This window comes from Balaenoptera musculus, chromosome 10 (assembly GCF_009873245.2).
Source record: "Balaenoptera musculus isolate JJ_BM4_2016_0621 chromosome 10, mBalMus1.pri.v3, whole genome shotgun sequence".
Lineage (NCBI taxonomy): Eukaryota > Metazoa > Chordata > Mammalia > Artiodactyla > Balaenopteridae > Balaenoptera > Balaenoptera musculus.
The window spans coordinates 11,903,244-11,920,924 of record NC_045794.1 but is presented as its reverse complement, the minus strand read 5'-3'; the positions used below and the strand labels follow the sequence as shown (position 1 = coordinate 11,920,924).

At 42.4% G+C, this 17,681-nt stretch overlaps 1 protein-coding gene across 4 annotated transcripts in view; it reads left to right on the top strand.

The window, feature by feature from the left end:
- The window catches only part of GUCY2C (guanylate cyclase 2C), a 114,652-nt gene extending 97,550 nt beyond the window's left edge, over window positions 1-17,102 (top strand). For 2 of the 4 annotated variants that reach the window (XM_036864668.1, XM_036864669.1), the window contains exons 23-29: window positions 351-509; window positions 4,538-4,730; window positions 7,841-8,015; window positions 11,477-11,575; window positions 13,291-13,385; window positions 15,280-15,356; window positions 16,448-17,102. In XM_036864668.1, coding sequence (XP_036720563.1) covers window positions 351-509; window positions 4,538-4,730; window positions 7,841-8,015; window positions 11,477-11,575; window positions 13,291-13,385; window positions 15,280-15,356; window positions 16,448-16,622 — 973 coding nt within the window. In that variant the 3' untranslated portion in view covers window positions 16,623-17,102. Of the gene's footprint in view, window positions 1-350; window positions 510-4,537; window positions 4,731-7,803; window positions 8,016-8,387; window positions 8,687-11,476; window positions 11,576-13,290; window positions 13,386-15,279; window positions 15,357-16,447 lie in introns of those variants that run through there. The other 2 variants (XM_036864670.1, XM_036864671.1) reach the window with 2 other exon arrangements.
- Window positions 17,103-17,681: the final 579 nt, after the last annotated feature.

Below are 17,681 nucleotides of genomic sequence, written 5' to 3'. Positions count from 1 at the left end.
TTGTTTCCTTCAGATAATTCTTAGAAGTAGGGTTGATGGGCCAATCGGCATAAGCATTCTTAAAGCTTATGACACATTTTACCAGATTTCCCTCCAGAAAGGCTGTAATGTATATTTTTATTCCATCTTACCTACATTGATTACCATTGTGCTAACATTTGTTTTTCTTTTTTTAAATGTTATTTCTATTTCTTTGATCCTTCCTCAGGTTAAAAATTTTTGCTACATTTGTTGGTCATTTTTATTCTTTCTTTGTTTACTTACCTGTTTATGATATTTGCCTATTGTTTTAATGGATGTTCATGTTTTCTTAATAATATGGAGACCTCTTCATCTATCACTACCTACAGCCTTTTCCATGACCAAAAAAATGAAACTTATATGGATACCTTGATCCGACGTCTACAGCTGTATTCCCGAAACCTGGAACATCTGGTGGAAGAAAGGACACAGCTGTACAAGGCAGAGAGGGACAGGGCTGACAGACTTAATTTTATGTTGCTCCCAAGGTAAGGAAGTCCTCCCGTGGACGTGATTTCCCAGACTCCACAGACACGCTCAGCCCTTAAGGCTGAAAGCCAAAGCATATTTGTCTAACATTGGTTTTCTCTGTATTTATATAGGATTGGTCCCTTTTGCATATTCTTCAACAGATTGTCGTGTTTAAAAATGCATGTATCCCCGCTTTTACAAGCACTGCTCTAGATATACTTCAACAATTTAATATGTACAGAACATGTATTTATTCTGGATGCTAGTAAATAAATAAGAATCATACTGTATTAGGGGTTGTGACAACATTATTGAATTTTTTATGTATATAAAGTCATATGTTTTAGAGTGATTTCTATCAGTCTTATTTTACATTTCTATGACACTGTGAACTAAAGAAGAAGAATTTTTAAAAATCAAAGGTGAAGAAAGAGACCAAAAAATTTGTTTGTTTCAATAATAAGCTATAGTTAAAAATCTCTAAACCTTCAGAAATAAACTGCTCACCTTCATACTGAGTTGGAGTGTATTAAAATAAACTACGCTATTTCCTACCAAACATTTTAATTTAGTGCTGATTTAAATATAACATGTTGTTACTTAGTGCATTTTAGTCACGTTTATATTGCACAATAAAATATGAGAAAATATATTTTTTTAAAAATTCATGTACCTTGCTAAGCCTTGTCCTGGTTTGCACTGTCTAAATAGCTAGAAGAAAGAGGTTGTTTTCCAGTGGCTGTGTGGTGCCATGGAAGGAGCATGGACGGTAGAGTTAAAGTGACCTGGGTTCCAACACCTCTTGGCCACTTCTGCTAAGTCTGGGACCTTAGGCCAGTCACTGTCTGTCCCCAGTCCCAAAATGGAAATTAAAGTTTTCCTACAGAATCTGTGAGCTTTAAGGCATTTTCAGGCACTAAGTGTTAGTTTCTTTGCTTTCTTCTGTCTGCCTCAAAGTAGAGGCCAAATTACAAGAAGTGGGAGCATCTTTAGTGGAGAAGGTATGGTCCCACTCTCCCCGGGTGTCTCATCACACAGGCATCTACGGGCTGATCTCTATTTTGTGAAACAATATTACAACCATGACAGAAGAGAAAGAAATTAAGGTTGAAATCCCAGTTTAACGTTTTATAAGTGTTGGTCCTCAGGTAATACCTAAGAAATGTTAAGATAAGCAAGAAATTAAGATGTGAACAGCTGGGAAATAGGTTGGACCAAGGGACCCACAACTGTCACAAGTGAGAGGTAATGTTCTCTGCTCATTAATGAATGATAAACTGTCCTCTTAGATTAAGGATAAGCGAGGCAGTCTCGCATTGGGTGAGATCATGGAGACTGAGGTCAGCTAGGCCTGACTTCAAATCATGGTTCCACCACCTACTTGTGATCTGCAGCCTTGGGCAAGTTACCTGAACACTGCAAGCCTCAGTTTCCCATCATAGGCTGGCTCAAAGAATCCTCTACAATAATGTGCACAATGTAAGGTACTTAGCACAGTGTCTGGAACGTCCATGGTTGTTATTACTATGCATAGTAGTTACAACTTTTATATATTACTTGCATTAATTATTATTTTATTTTGAACCCATGCTCATTGAGCATATCAGCTCTACATTAAGAAAGGAGTGATTTTGAGCTCATATGAGTTGTTTTCTAAATAAAGAAATAGTTTCCCTTCTATAAGCCTGAATGAGGAGGTAGGAGTTACACACATGCCCTGTTCAGCCATCTGGCCCTGAAGAAAGCCTGATGCAGAACCCACGTGCCCTCAGCCTGGCATTGGTACCCTGGGCATAGGCGGGAGCCCTTATTATTCACTTTAGAGATAGCAGTTTCTGTTAGCGCTCTGTGAATGTTCTTTATATAATGCATCAGTCCTTGCCTGGCCTTTCATGCTGAGTTGTGACAAAAACAACATCCTGATGATTTCGCTGCCTTCCCAGCTTTTTTATCACTGATGGTTTTAACCCATAATGACACTCACACGATTTGAAACAGCTGGCTCAGCACCGTGGATTTTTTCCTACCCTTGGTTCAGTGTGCCACTTTGACCACTAGATGGGAGATGTTCCTATTGGATCACCAAAGATTGTAGAGCAAGGGCTGCAATACACAGTGACTACAGGGCAAGTCATTTTGATCATTTATATACAAGTTCTTTATATCTGCAAAAGAAAACTAAAATATACATGCATGATACCTAGAAGAATCCAAAATAAATATTTACAGCAAAATTGTAAATAAACTGCAGGTAGGAGCCAGATACTACTTAGACACTTATTTCACAGTACTCCTTGGGGTTTTGAAACAGGTTAGAATAGAAGTTTTTCTACCAATGGAAAAAACTACCTACCTATGGGAAGCACTTCCAAGACACCTACTCTGTATACTGTGTCAGCAAAAACCTGTTATCAAAGTTCACCAGGTTAAGTCATAGCCCTTCCTTCATTTATCCACCAACATTAGTTTCTCTCTCAGGTAACATACTATTTTCTAAGCTCATATGACTTTTCAGCTATAAGCAGTAAAATGAAGGGCAAAGATGGCGAAATATCCAGTCTTATCATTAGTCTATGTAGCCTCCAAATAATCTGCACGCTTCTACTGGGCACGTAAAGAACCACCACCCCAGACGTGCCCCTGCGAATCTAACCAGCCGCACGGAAGGGGTGGTTTTCAAGTTCCCAAATTTCATCATCGTACCAATTGAAAGGACCTCCCGTGATGCTCTGAAGGTTCTCTAAATGAGTTTTGGGAATGCTTGTGGTTGACTGGCTGTCTGTTTTGCAGGAAAGTGCCAGACCTTCTTCCTTTACTACAGCCAGCACACCTCCAAATCTTCCCCATCACCCCGAGGATCCGAGGCCTGGGTTGTGGAGGAGGAATGTGATACAATTAAAAAGCTGAAGGGTGGGAGTTACTGAGTTCCAGCACTGGCTCTGCCCTCAGTGGTTCTGGGACCTTGTGAAAGTCATACTTTTTTATTTGGTTGGGTTTTTTTGGCTGCACCACGCAGCTTGTGGGATCTCAGTTCCCCGACCAGGGATTGAACCCAGGCCCTGGACAGTGAAAGCGTGGAGTCCTAACCACTGGACCACCAGGGAACTCCCCCATACTTTCTTTTTAAGCCTCGGTGTTCTCATCTGGAAAAGTAAGGGCTTTTATGACCTCTGTCGTACCTCCCAGCTTGCAGGCGGTCCATACTCTGGTCCTTTACCAAGTGATCCCAAAGGCAGACAGGGAACACACAGACTCATGTCAGCACACCTCCACCCCATTTACTCAGTGAAAAGGCAACGTGGCACATAAAGGAAGTGTGGCATCTCTTCTTGTGGTTCTTCTCTCTTAATTCTGAGTCTAATATACTGCTCTTTTTATCTGTTCAGCAGAGATATTCTAAGCTGCTTCTATTTGACTTGTGCAGTTTTAGCAGAATTTTAACTTGTTTACATGGTAATTGATGTTGCTTTTTAAAGGACCCAATTCTGGTCCAAAATGTTTCAAATAAATCCGGGTTCAGAATGTATCAAAATTCATTTTAAATACATTATTCCTCCATAGTGATATTAAACAAGGCCATGTTAAATATGCCAGGGAAGTAAAAGTATTTACTGATGAGAAAGTCAGATCTGATAGCTATCGTGAGTCAAGCTCTTACATCAATGACACACTCTCCTTCTCGGCTTCTGGATGTAGAACTCTATCTAGAAGAAGCTGACTGTCAATAGAGAGGTAAAAAGTGAGCAAGTATTAGGATTGTGTAGGTATTAGAGTTATGTGTACGTGTGTATTAGTGTTATAATCAAGTATTAAATTAATACTGAACCTCCTATTCATCTGAGGTCAAATACGTGTGCCACGTGTATGTGTAGTATATTCATACATTTGGTATATGCAAACTATCTTTGCTTCCTAGCCACACAATTCACTGGAAATCCCCAATTTTAGAATTCCTGGTGGACACTTAGTACTGTCGCAAAGATTTCTGTAGGAGAAGAAGAAGTTTGCTGAAGTTGAAGGCCTTGTTTTTCGCTTCCTCATCTAGACTGGTGGTCAAGTCTCTGAAGGAGAAAGGCATCGTGGAGCCTGAACTATACGAGGAAGTTACAATCTACTTCAGTGACATTGTGGGGTTCACCACCATCTGCAAGTATAGCACCCCCATGGAAGTGGTGGACATGCTCAACGACATCTATAAGAATTTTGACCGCATTCTCGATCACCACGACGTGTACAAGGTAACCACTTCACCTAATAGGCTGAATGATGGTTCAGCCCGAGGTCAGCAGAGCCAGAATCGGTTGTTTCTGTTATTACAGTCCTCCGTCGCTACCCACTACCCCCTCTGCCCCAGGATTGGTTCCAGGACCCCCGCGGATCCCCAAATCCCCAGATGCTCAAGTCCCTTGTGTAAAATGGCATATTTGCATATGACCTACGTACATCCCCATGTACTTTAAATCATCTCTAGATTACTTATAATACCTAATACAATGTAGATGCTATATAAATAGTTGCTGGAGTGTGGCAAATTCAAGTTTTACTTTTTGGAACTTTCTGGAATTTTGTTTAAATATTTTTGATTCATGGTTCATTGAATCCACAGTGCGGAACCTGTGGATACAGAGGCCACCTCTACTCAGGTCTTGTCCTTTGTAATTTAAGATTTAATGAATTAGTGGTTGAATCTGAGCTAAAAGTGAAGGGAAGTGGAAGAATAAGAAGGGTCGTAAGTCGAAATGACCTTGTGACTTTAAGGACCAATATGAAAGACACAACATACAGTCCAGTAAGAACGAATTTGGGGTGTTAAATTTAGGGAAAATCGTTTACTCTTCAGTCATCTTCACAAAATGGGCAGTGTTTAGGCTGATTATGAATGAAGGAGAGAAGGCACCAGAGTTATTCTCAGGAGAATTGGAATCTTTTGTTGTTGTTGCTGAAGTAGCAAGCATCATTCGAAGAAGAGTAAAGAACAGAGCTGGATCTGTTGCCTGACCAGGGTGCTGGCCAGTTCCGGGCTGATAATGTCTGAATCAGAAGAGTAAAGGAGAATTGCATTCCCACATTTTCATGTTGGAACAGCAGCAGAGCATGTGGAACAAGTAACTTCAGAATTAGAACTCTTTATTCAAATCCCAGGTTGCCCCACCTCATTGCATGACCTCATAAAATATAGTATTTAACTTCAGCAAGTCTCAATCTACCTATCTGTAAAATGGCATGGTAATAATACCTAACTCAATGGATTATTTTGAAGATTATTGAGATAAACAATATGACTAAAACTCTGTATCCTGAAGTTTAGGGGTCATTCATGTAACAGTCTGTTATGATGGTTTTACCCACAGGGAGGACTTCCTTTTAGGAGTTATCTTAGCCCAGTCCTCACCCTATGTAGATCAGAAAGCCATACTAACAAGAGTTCCCGTTGAATAGAAAATGATTATGCATTTTAGAGATACTCAGCAAAATGAAGTTAACTAACCAACACATGTGAACTATGTATATGATTATGAAAATAATATTAAAAGGGAGAACATTTATCAAAGAATAAATAGGTCTACTACCTATTACAAGAAAAGTGATTGGAATCATCATAGTACAAGAAAGTGTATTATGTCTTAGAGGAACCTATAATTATTATTTTTTTTTTTTTTAACATCTTTGTTGGAGTATAGTTGCTTTACAATGTTGTGTTAGTTTCTGCTGTATAACAAAGTGAATCAGCTATACATATACATATATCCCCATATCCCCTCCCTCTTGTGTCTCCCTCCCACCCTCCCTATCCCACCCCTCTAGGTGGTCACAGAGCACCGAGCTGATCTCCCTGTGCTATGCGGCTGCTTCCCACTAGCTATCTATTTTACATTTGGTAGTGTATATATGTCCATGCCACTCTCTCACTTCGTCCCAGCTTACCCTTCCCGCTCCCGGTGTCCTCAAGTCCATTCTCTACATCTGTGTCTTTATTCCTGTCCTGCCCCTAGGTTCATTAGAACCTTTTTTTTTTTTTTTTGATTCCATATATATGTGTTAGCATATGGTATTTGTTTTTCTCTTTTTAACTTACTTCACTCTATATGACAGACTCTAGGTCCATCCACCTCACTACAAATAACTCAATTTCGTTTCTTTTTATGGCTGAGTAATATTCCATCATATATATATGTGCCACATCTTCTTTATCCATTCATCTGTCGATGGGCACTTAGGTTGCTTCCATGTCCTGGCTATTGTAAATAGAGCTGCAGTGAACATGGTGGTACATGACTCTTTCTCAGGGTATATGCCCAGTAGTGGGATTGCTGGGTCGTATGGTAGTTCTATTTTTAGTTTTTTAAGGAAACTCCATACTGTTCTCCATAGTGGCTGTATCAATTTACATTCCCACCAGCAGTGCAGGAGGGTTCCCTTTTCTCCACACCCTCTCCAGCATTTATTGTTTGTAGATTTTTTGATGATGGCCATTCTGACCTGTGTGAGGTGATACCTCATTGTAGTTTTGATTTGCATTTCTCTAATGATTAGTGACGTTGAGCATCCTTTCATGTGTTTGTTGGCAATCTGTATATCTTCTCTGGAGAAATGTCTATTTAGGTCTTCTGCCCATTTTTGGATTGGGCTGTTTGTTTTTTTGATATTGAGCTGTATGAGCTGCTTGTATATTTTGGAGATTAATCCTTTGTCAGTTGCTTCGTTAGCAAATATTTTCTCCCATTCTGAGGGTTGTCTTTTCGTCTTGTTTATGGTTTCCTTTGCTGTGCAAAAGCTTTTAAGTTTCATTAGGTCCCATTTGTTTATTTTTGTTTTTATTTCCATTTCTCTAGGAGGTGGGTCGAAAGGATCTTGCTGTGATTTATGTCATAGAGTGTTCTGCCTATGTTTTCCCCTAGGAGTTTTATAGTGTCTGACCTTACATTTAGGTCTTTAATCCATTTTGAGTTTTATAATTATTTTTTGTCAAATAGTTTATAAAAAATGATAAGAGCCAAAGATGACTTTTCTGGTATTTAGAGGTGTTCCTAAAATTATATAAAACCATTCAGATTATTTCAACATTGATAGAATTGTCATCACATCTGGATGATTCATATTATTATAAAGTACTTTCATATGGTTAAAATCCTTTATAGTTGTTTTATCAACTATTTCACTAGGCTATAAAAACCCTGAAGAAATTAGCATAGAACTGGTCTTGAACTAGTCCCAGAAAAAGCGTGCAGGGCCATGCTCATACTGAGTTCTCGAGAATTTTTGTATTTGTTATGTGACTAACTACTTCTGTTTAATTTCTTGTGCCATTAGAAGGGGCAGATTCACTGATGAGAAACTACTTCCACAGGTGGAAACCATTGGTGATGCCTACATGGTGGCTAGTGGTTTGCCTAAGAGAAATGGCAACCGGCATGCAATTGACATTGCCAAGATGGCTTTGGACATCCTCAGCTTCATGGGGACCTTTGAGCTAGAGCATCTTCCCGGCCTCCCAATATGGATTCGCATTGGAATTCACTCTGGTATGCAGTTGAGCATTGTAGCAATCGGGAACCGTATGTACCTCTGTGCACCAACTAAATCAGAAAGGTTAAAGGATCTTCAGACGTGATCAATTTTCCCATGAGGTTTACTCTTGAATCCTCCTGCCAAATACGAAGTCCCATTACACATCCTGACATAATTAGACCTATAATTAGTCTCTAGAGAGTTCTAGGAAACAACAGCCATGACAGCACTCATGGAATGATAAACACCAACCACAAACTAAAATACCAAACTCCAGACTTCCTATTTAAGCCACCCTATTTACTATGTCATTTATCTCTTCCCCATTCCCTCCCTCTCCCCCACCCCCAACTTCTGTGTATTTTTTTTCCACTAAAATATCACAGTATCTTAAATGGATTATGTTATCTACAAGGGGAAAACACATCTGGTCAGATCCCTACAATAAAAGGGCGTTTATGTTCCCCCAACCCCTCAGTGGTGCAGAAAGTACATGGATCACTTCAAAGACCATGAAACTTATCCAACCTTGAACGTAGAGATTTGAGAAGATGAGTTATGAATACAGTAAGTCCCCTACATACGAACCTTCAAGTTGCGAACTTTTAAAGATGCAAACATGCGTTCGCGTGTCCAGTCATGTAAGTTAGTTCACATATCTGGCGTATGTTGTCACATGCGTGCATCCTCTACAAGTGGTTGTGCTTTTGTGTACTTTGCTGTATAGTACTGTTTAGAGTACAGTATCTTTATTTCGAGCCCAGGATGTCCAGAAGCGAGCGTAAAAGCAGTGGTGATGTAGCTGGTACTACTGTACTTTTCAAGGTACTGTACTGTAAGATTAAAAATGTTTTCTTTATTTTTTGTGTTTGTTTTTTATGTATTATTTGTGTGAAAAGTATTATAAACCTATTACAGTACAGTACTGTATAGCCAATTGTGTTAGTTGGGTACCTAGGCTAACTTTGTTGGACTTACGAACAAATTGACTTAACACACTCTCAGGACAGAACTCGTTCGTATGTAGGGACTTACGGTATTACAGAAAAATATAGTGGTAGAGGAACTCAGAAGTCATCTAGATTAATCCTTTACAGGGCATAACTTACAGTTTCCAAGATAAGTAATAATATAACCACGTTTAGAGTGAATAATCCCAGGACTCCCTGAAAACTCAGTATTTCCAAAGTCAGCTCACTCCTTTATCAAATAGTTATAATTGTTAGACAGTCTTTCCTTGTGTTAAAGTAAATCACATCTCCCTATAATTTCTTGTCATTGCCCCTTTTTCTGCCTCCAAGCCTCACAGAAGACCCAAGGTAGAGAAAACCCAAGAGGTCACTCCAGGCTTTGTGGTGAGGGCCAGACAACGGCATTTGCAAAAGTCATCCTGTATCTACCGTGCCTAGCACAGAGTCAGACAGTAAATATTTGGTTGAGTAATGAATCAGTGAGAGTCTCAGAGTGACAGTAAATAGAAGTTAAAAACTGCTGCCACATCTTTGACAGCCAGGAACATAGCTGTGGCCTTCCCCAGTCATGTCACAACCAAATTGTCGTAGATGTTTCCACATACACATAAGTGAACTGTTCGGCATCTCCCTGACCCATCACAAATTGTCGGGCCTGGAGGAAGGGACAGCAGCAGAACTGATGGAACCAGGGAGGGAGAATGGAGCTCTGGGTCCTGGTCCCCTCTCTTTTCCTCTGTGACCTACTCAATGCCTGAGTGACTGCCAGGGCCCAGGCACTGTCACATTGGGCTGGAATGAGAGTAAGTAGTAGACACATATACCAGGATGGGTTTATCCCTAAGAAATTAAAAGGTTGCAGTTAAATATTGATAGTTGAAGACAAAACATAATATCTGCAGGGATTTTCCACCTCCAGGCCCTTCCCAGTTTTATCATTCCAATTTTGAAGTGACTAGTCAAGACACAGCCTTGGGAAGCCCAGAGATCTTTTTTTTTTTTTAATTTATTTTATTGAAGTATAGTTATTTACAATGTGTTAGTTTCTGGTGTACAGCAAAGTGATTCATTTATACATACATACACTAGTTTGCATATGCTAATCCCAAACTCCCAGTCTGTCCCTCCCCTCATCCCCCTTCCCCCTTGGCAAGCACAGATTGTTCTCTATGTCTGTGAGTCTGTATCTGTTTCGTAGATAAGTTCATTTGTGTCATATTTTAGATTATGGGAAGCTCGGAGAGCTTCTAATCAAGTAGCTGCTGCTGTTTTTGTTTGTTTTTTATTTCTTTGTGGTTTGTTTTGTTTTTTGCATTGACCCTAACAGGGGAGGTTAGGTTCAATGCAAAAAAAAAGTTGTTTTTTTTTTTTTTCAGTGTTTTTATTTTTTCAGTGTTCATAAACAATGAACAACTCAATGTTCAATTTTTTCAGTGTTCATAAACACAGAGTATTTGTAGGACGAATCTATCAAGAAACTCATAGAGGTCAAAACCCAATCAGCCAACCATAAAATCAATAGTTACCTCTATCCAAAACCCGATTTTGCAGTTTCTGAGTTAATCTTTAACTTCTAAAATTTTAACTCCTTGCATTCCGTCATTCCACACAAATGCTTGCATGAGCAAACCCTTCTTTCCTACCTGATATGCCGCTGTGCATCGCCTTGCCTTGGCTTTTGTTCTTCTTTTTGGAGTATCCTTGTGTGACAGGCTCCCCATTCTGTATTCACATGGTGCATGAAATGCTCAGGGAAGAAGATGCCAAGTCCTTGTCTTCTGGGTCTTCCATCATCAGGCCACCAATGCCAAACAGTCTTCATCCTTCCTGAGAGCCTTCTATTTAATACATTAAAGAGGGGGACTTCCCTGGTGATCCAGTGGTAAAGAATCCGCCTTAACAATGCAGGGGACACGGGTTCGATCCCTGGTCAGGGAACTAAGATCCCACATGCCGCGGGGCAGCTAAGCCTGCTGAGCTCACACGCCTCAACTAGAGAGCCCGCGTGCCTCAAACTACAGAGCCCAGGCGCTCTGGAGCCCGCGCGCCACAACTAGAGAGAGAAAACCCACACGCCACAACTAGAGAGAAGCCCGTGCGCTGCAACAAAAGATCCCGTGTGCCACAACTAAGACCCAGTGTGGCCAAAAACAAATAAAATAAATAAATAAAAATAAATAATAAATAAATCTTATATCTATATATATATAATCTCAAGGAGCACTTTACACCTCTGCAGCCTGGATCTCTGGATGCCTTGTTTCTTGCCAATGCCCTTCTCTGTGCTAGAGCAAAATACTTTCTGAAAGCGTGATTTGGATAATGGTGCTTCCCCCAGTGAGTACATTGATTTAAAGCAAAAGTCACAGGTCGCATTTCCCACCTTGAACCGCTTCTCCATGACATGAGGTATCGCGCATCGTGACCCTGAGAAGAGGCCTGCCCCACACCCCCCCACTCTGTGACTTCTGTTGCCTCCACCTCTTGCTTTCTGTCCCTCTCAGGTCCCTGTGCTGCCGGAGTTGTGGGCATCAAGATGCCCCGTTATTGCCTGTTCGGAGATACAGTCAACACAGCCTCGCGGATGGAATCCACTGGCCTCCGTAAGAAGGGAGACTGCTTTTCTTAGAGGACAGAGATTCTGTCTTCCAGCAGAGGGGAATTGTAGGATAAAATGCAGAATAAGTGCCAGGGAGATGAAGAATGACTCTTCACACTGACTGGCCGTGAGCCTGGGTCAATCCGGTCCTTGCTACAAATTGCCGTTTACTGATAACTATTTTATTCTTCCTTTTTGACTCAGTTTTAGACTGTTATCATTAATTTGGGTTCATTTGCAATGCATTCAGGCATGCTCTACCTGGAATAGCCATGAAATTTAGCATAGATCCATGTAAGTTAAACAGAAATGCCGTTTAACAGAAATCTATTCAGGCAAGGGTATGAACAGAAGAGCCTGAAGGGAAGGGCTAATGATGCCATAGCTTCTGCTTGTCTCTATATTGCCTGTAGACAGGAAGGAGTTCCTAGGACATTTAAAGTACAGATGGCAGCTACACATGTAGCCTGTAAAGCTGTGGCGTTGGACTTGGTTCCTGGAAGGAGCCCGGTATCTGTGGCAGCAGCCGCCATTTACATGGCCTCACAGACATCACCTGAGAAAAGGACCCCAAAAGAAATTGGAGATATTACTGGTGTTGCTGATGTTACAGTCAGACAGTCCTACAGACTAATCTGTCCTCGGGCCCCAGATCTGTTTCTTACAGACTTCAAATTTGACACCCCTGTGGACAAACTACCACAGCTATAAATTGAGGCAGCTAATGTCAAGCTCCTATGAACACTGAACTTTGCCTGATGTACATAGCCTATACAAAGTGCTGGATTGAGCCTTTAATAAGGAAAAATGAAAGACATGGTACACATTCCAGGGCTAAATTTTTTTTTTTTAAGGTTTACTTTTTTTTTTTTTTTTTAATTTATTTTTGGCTGCGTCGGGTCTTCATTGCCACGCGTGGGATTTCTGTTAAACTGAATAGAAATTCAGTGGGTTAGATACAGAGTATATACCCTGGTTCACTTTCCTATTCCTCTTTTATTTGGTTTTCCTTGGAATTGGTTTTAATAAAGAAAACGATAAGTATTTGTTATATGCAAAAGCTTATATTGCGTTTTTCTGGCAAGGTGGAGGCAGTGTGTGTTACATCTAGTAAATGCTCAATAAATACCTATGACTATGATAATATTAGAAATATATACAAGAGAGAAAGAAAACATTGGTAATGTGTGTGTGGGCTTACAAAACACTGGTGGTAGTATGGTATTTTGGCAGTCTGCTGACAACCTGATACTGGTTTGAACTAGAAAATCACGGTGTAAAGGAAATAAGGTTGGGGCCCGGAAGAGTAAAATATGAGAAAATCAAGACTCTGTAACTCTCCAGAATCTTCACCTTGCCACCAACACTTCAGCTACTTATTGGAATGTATATATGGAGACACCAGAGCAAATTCCACCTTTTAAGCTCAGCACCACAGGCTAAATCCAAAGCCAGGCCCAGGGGCTCCCACTCTGAGCTGGGATGAGAATTTATGGGGCACAACCTAAGGAGCCCCCTCACTCAGGACCCTCTCTCTTCCCATGTGTGATAGTAGTTCTTATCTCCTGATGACATTTTTAAGTGTTTTTTTTTTTACTACAATATCTAAGCTGCCAAGAGCACCTGTAGTAAATATTCTGGCTCAAGGGGAAACAAATGGAGCCATATAATAGCTTTCAAAATGGATGAGATTTTCATTTATCTATTTTGCATTTCCAGCCTTGAGAATTCATGTGAGCGGCTCCACAATATCCATCCTGAAGAGAACGGAGTGCCAGTTCCGGTATGAAGTGAGAGGAGAAACGTACTTAAAGGTAAGGAATCCACAGAGACAGCACCCAGAAAAAAGCTCTCAGCAGCACCTGGGGGCTGCCTCCTTTGAGGCTGGACATCCAGTGTTCAGTGTATTGATGAGCACGGGGATGAAGCATGCTTTCCTGTTCTCCCCGCAATGATCACCCACTCTCCCCTGTAGGAGAAGCTACCACCGAAGACTATAAACTCAGAACTTTCCTTTACTCCAAAGACCCCTTCTGATGTTTTGAACTATGGCCACTACGTTATAAAATGCTGCCACCATTTCTTTCACCTGTATCCAAGTTTGTCCCCAGTTCCCCCTCCACTCGCAAGAGCTAAAGTCTATTGCAGGACTACTTTAGTCAAAGGCCCCACTCTCCCCACGTATGTCCTCGCTTTTACTGCAAGATGCTGCTACTCTCTAAGGCCACCTTTCTTGCTGTACTTTTCTGAGGTTCTGGACCAGTGAACCTCAAGGTGTGGCTTCACATTCTGACTCAGCATCATCCGGGCACTTGTTACAATGCAGATGCCTGACTCCCCCCACAGGCCTGCTGAGTCAGACTCTCCTTGGGTGTAGATCAGAAATCTGTACTTGAAACACGTACTCTACGTGACTGTGACGCACAGGGAGACGTAAGAATCCCCGTTTCAGATGCGCCGTGCTGCCGCGCACACATTTAGAACAGCTGCCCTCGAGAGCCACCGCGCGTCTCCAGGTGGCCCCCTGGCTGCTAGTTGAAGGCAACCGCACTCACAGTTGGTCTGAAGCCAATGATCGGCCAAGACCATCTGCCTCTACTAGTCATAGGGCCGCTGGCCTCTACTCTGTGACGGCAGCTGGGAAAGCCTCCTTTTAGGTAGTTGTGTCCGAACATCACACTCGCTTTTTTAATTCTCCGTAAATACATTTTCTGCAGGGTGTTCCCCCCGAAACAGAAGTGGTCTAAGGATTATTACAGTCCAAACACAGCCCAAAACACGATTGTTTTGAATGAGTGATTTTTTTTAAATTATTTATTTATTTATTTATTTTTGGCTGTGTTGGGTCTTCGTTTCTGTGCGAGGGCTTTCTCTAGTTGCAGCAAGCGGGGGCCACTCTTCATCGCGGTGCGCAGGCCTCTCACTGTCGCGGCCTCTCTTGTTGCGGAGCACAGGCTCCAGACGCGCAGGCTCAGTAGTTGTGGCTCACGGGCCTAGTTGCTCCGCGGCATGTGGGATCTTCCCAGACCAGGGCTCGAACCCGTGTCCCCTGCATTGGCAGGCAGACTCTCAACCACTGCGCCACCAGGGAAGCCCCATGAATGAGTGATTTTTTAAAATATAAACATCCAGTCTCCTTTTCATACAAGCTCTAGCAAAAACAGAATTGCCTGTGTTTCCCTTTATTTTATAGCCTCCAGATGGACCCAGCCAGTGGTACTTAGTGAATGTTTATTATGATGCACATGCGTTTATAATTTACACACTTAAGGTGGGGAAACTGTGGCACAAGTTTCGTGGCAAAGTTTTGGGGCAAAAAGGGCTGGAATAAAACGTAGGCAACAGAAACCAGTTGGATTCGTTGGCGTAGCAGGATTGCAGATGAATGTTCTTCATTTAGAGCTCTTGTGCTGTTGCTGTGATGATATTTTGAAATATCTTTTGGGAAAAAAGAAAATTCTACTTTGAGAAAAACACGTCTGGTGGATGAGAGACATATTTTTTAACAGGCACTTAGAAATAAAGATCGGTCTACAGATAATGCAGATCATATCAGGAACAGGTGCTGTCCTGAAATATAGGCACTGATGAGAAACTCAGGGTGAAATGTCTTTTGGAAACAGATACTTGTCAGAACGGTGGGTCAGAACGATGGGCTAGAGCTGACTGTCTTGGTCTCCATGGTACACACCTTTCTTTTCTCTCTAGGGAAGAGGAACTGAGACCACCTACTGGCTGACGGGGGGGAAGGACCAGGAGTACAACCTGCCAACCCCTCCGACCGCGTAAGCTGCCTGCGGCTGTGATGGGGAGGGGTGGGGGAGGGGAGGTCTTGGCTTTGTAAGTTGTGCTACGTGCAGCCGGTTTAACTGTTGTCGAGTGCTTTGCCAGTGGCAGTGATGCAATGAATACAAGGCGAGAGAACCTCCCTTCTCTGACCGCTAGAGGGTTTCAGGCCTGCTCAGGAGACCAGAGGACAGTTTAGGGCTCCCTCCCTGCCCCTCTGGTCGTAACAAAAGTAGAGCAGTGGAGCCCACTGTACTGCATTGCCTCCCGTGCCTGCAGTGCTCTGCCGAGTCACCCGATGAAACGGGAGCGCCCCCAGCTCCAGGACTGCAGGTCTGGGTCTTCACATGGGAGCGTGTGTTCCCCGTGAGATGAGGAAGAGAGGTTTCAGGTCCAAGTAACCGGTTTCAGTTCCCCTAAAGATGACTCAGATGGTCTTCCAGTTGCACCTTGGCCACTGCGATCAGTCACTGTGGCCATTGGAATGGCTTTTGCTGTGGTAGAGAAACCCTGTTTTGCAGACTCCTAGATGCAGGACCCAGACACATGGGGAAGACCGTAGAGATGCCAAGACAATCCAGATCGTCCCTGGGTCACGGGGGACCTGGCCCCTTATTAAGAGCCCCCCAGGTCCATTCTGAACTCTTGAAACCCTCCGCCCGTTGTGAGCCCTCCCCAGACAAGCCACACTCCTAGGAAGGTGTGGGACCAATGTGTTTTCAGAGTTTCGTGGTAGCAGGGGCCTAGCACCCTCCTGGCTTCCTTTCCCCTCCCTGCAGAGGTATGTGTAAACCTAACCATGCCTCCGAATTCCGCAGCATGTTGTTTCACTTTGAAATTGAAATATATCGATAATTTCCTGCTCGAAATATATTCTGCTTTTCCTACAACTACACAGAGCAGGGATGACAGATCTTTAAGCTCATCAAGGGAAGGCAAGGGTCATTTTGTGTTCTCTGGACTTCATGTGTTCAGCCCAGAATAGGTGTTCAACAAGTATTCAGTGAATGGAACTGGCAGTTCTGGAGCTGAGGGGTAGTCTGTATGAATTGCTGAGAAGATCCGTTTTCCCTCCGCACTCTCTCTCCAGGGAAAACCAACAGCGATTGCAAGCCGAGTTTGTAGACATGATCGCCAGCTCTTTACAGAAAAGACAGGCCTCAGGGATAAGGAACAGAAAACCAACCCGGATAGCCAGCTACAAGAAGGGCACCCTGGAATACTTGCAGCTGAACACGACAGACAAGGAGAGCACCCATTTTTAAACCTCAGTGAAGTCTAAGGGCTCGGGCAAACCAAGCCCAGCTGCACTTGGGCAACAACCTCAAGTGTCCTGAAGCTTGCATTTCCCTGAGACCTCAGTGGAACGGAAGAAGACTTAGATGCAACCTCCTCAGCCTCGCTGCCCTGTCTGGAACATAGACTTGCTTCTGTGAATCAGATGTGTGCCCTCAGTGCAATAATTACCTTTTACTCTGGGGCCCAATCTCAACAGTTACCCCAGGGAGCTTCGACCTGGGAAAGAAGAGGAATGAATGTACCATCTCAAAGTTGAGGAGATTTTGTTCTTATTTCGCCTATTTTTGTTTTGTTTTGTTTTGTTTCCTTCTGTATTCGTGATAGGATTCTTTTTTTAATTGTCGCGATTATATTTTAAGTACTTTGTCTCCATTAAATTATATTTAACTCATAATTTTTGCAGAAAATGTGCAGTATATGAGGTAGGAATAAAAGTTAAATGTTTCCTGGGTCTGTGGATGTGTTTCCATCTATTCCACCCATTTTCCTGGAATGCGCCATCCATCGCCTTGCCCTCACTGAAAAACTGACTTAATTCCCCTGCACTGAAGGAGGGCAAAGCTAGCATCATTGCTCAGGGATACGAACCTTGACGTTTATCATTACCTGTGTGCATGTGGGAATTTTGTGTCTAGCCCTCTACCATAGGAGCTGTTTAAGATCTGGGCTAAATTCAAATCCTGTTTACCTGTAAAGACACATTACTTCCAACTCTGCAAATATCCCCCTTTCACATCCAGCAGCAATCTCTTGCCCCTTCTAATGGCACTCCAGCATGACTCTGCTTGAAATCTCTGGGGAAAGGACAAAGGTCAGGTTGAGTAGACTAGTATCAGCAAGGGCAAGAACAAGCATGTAACACCCTGGCACTAAACCACTAAAACAACTGCTCTAACCACATCATGCCTCCCCAGGCCTCTGCCACAAAAGCCACTCCAGAGATTAAGAAACCAGTTATGTCTTCTCCATCACCTGGAAAAGCAGACAATCAAAAAGTAATAAATTATCTCCTGATGTATAGGTTG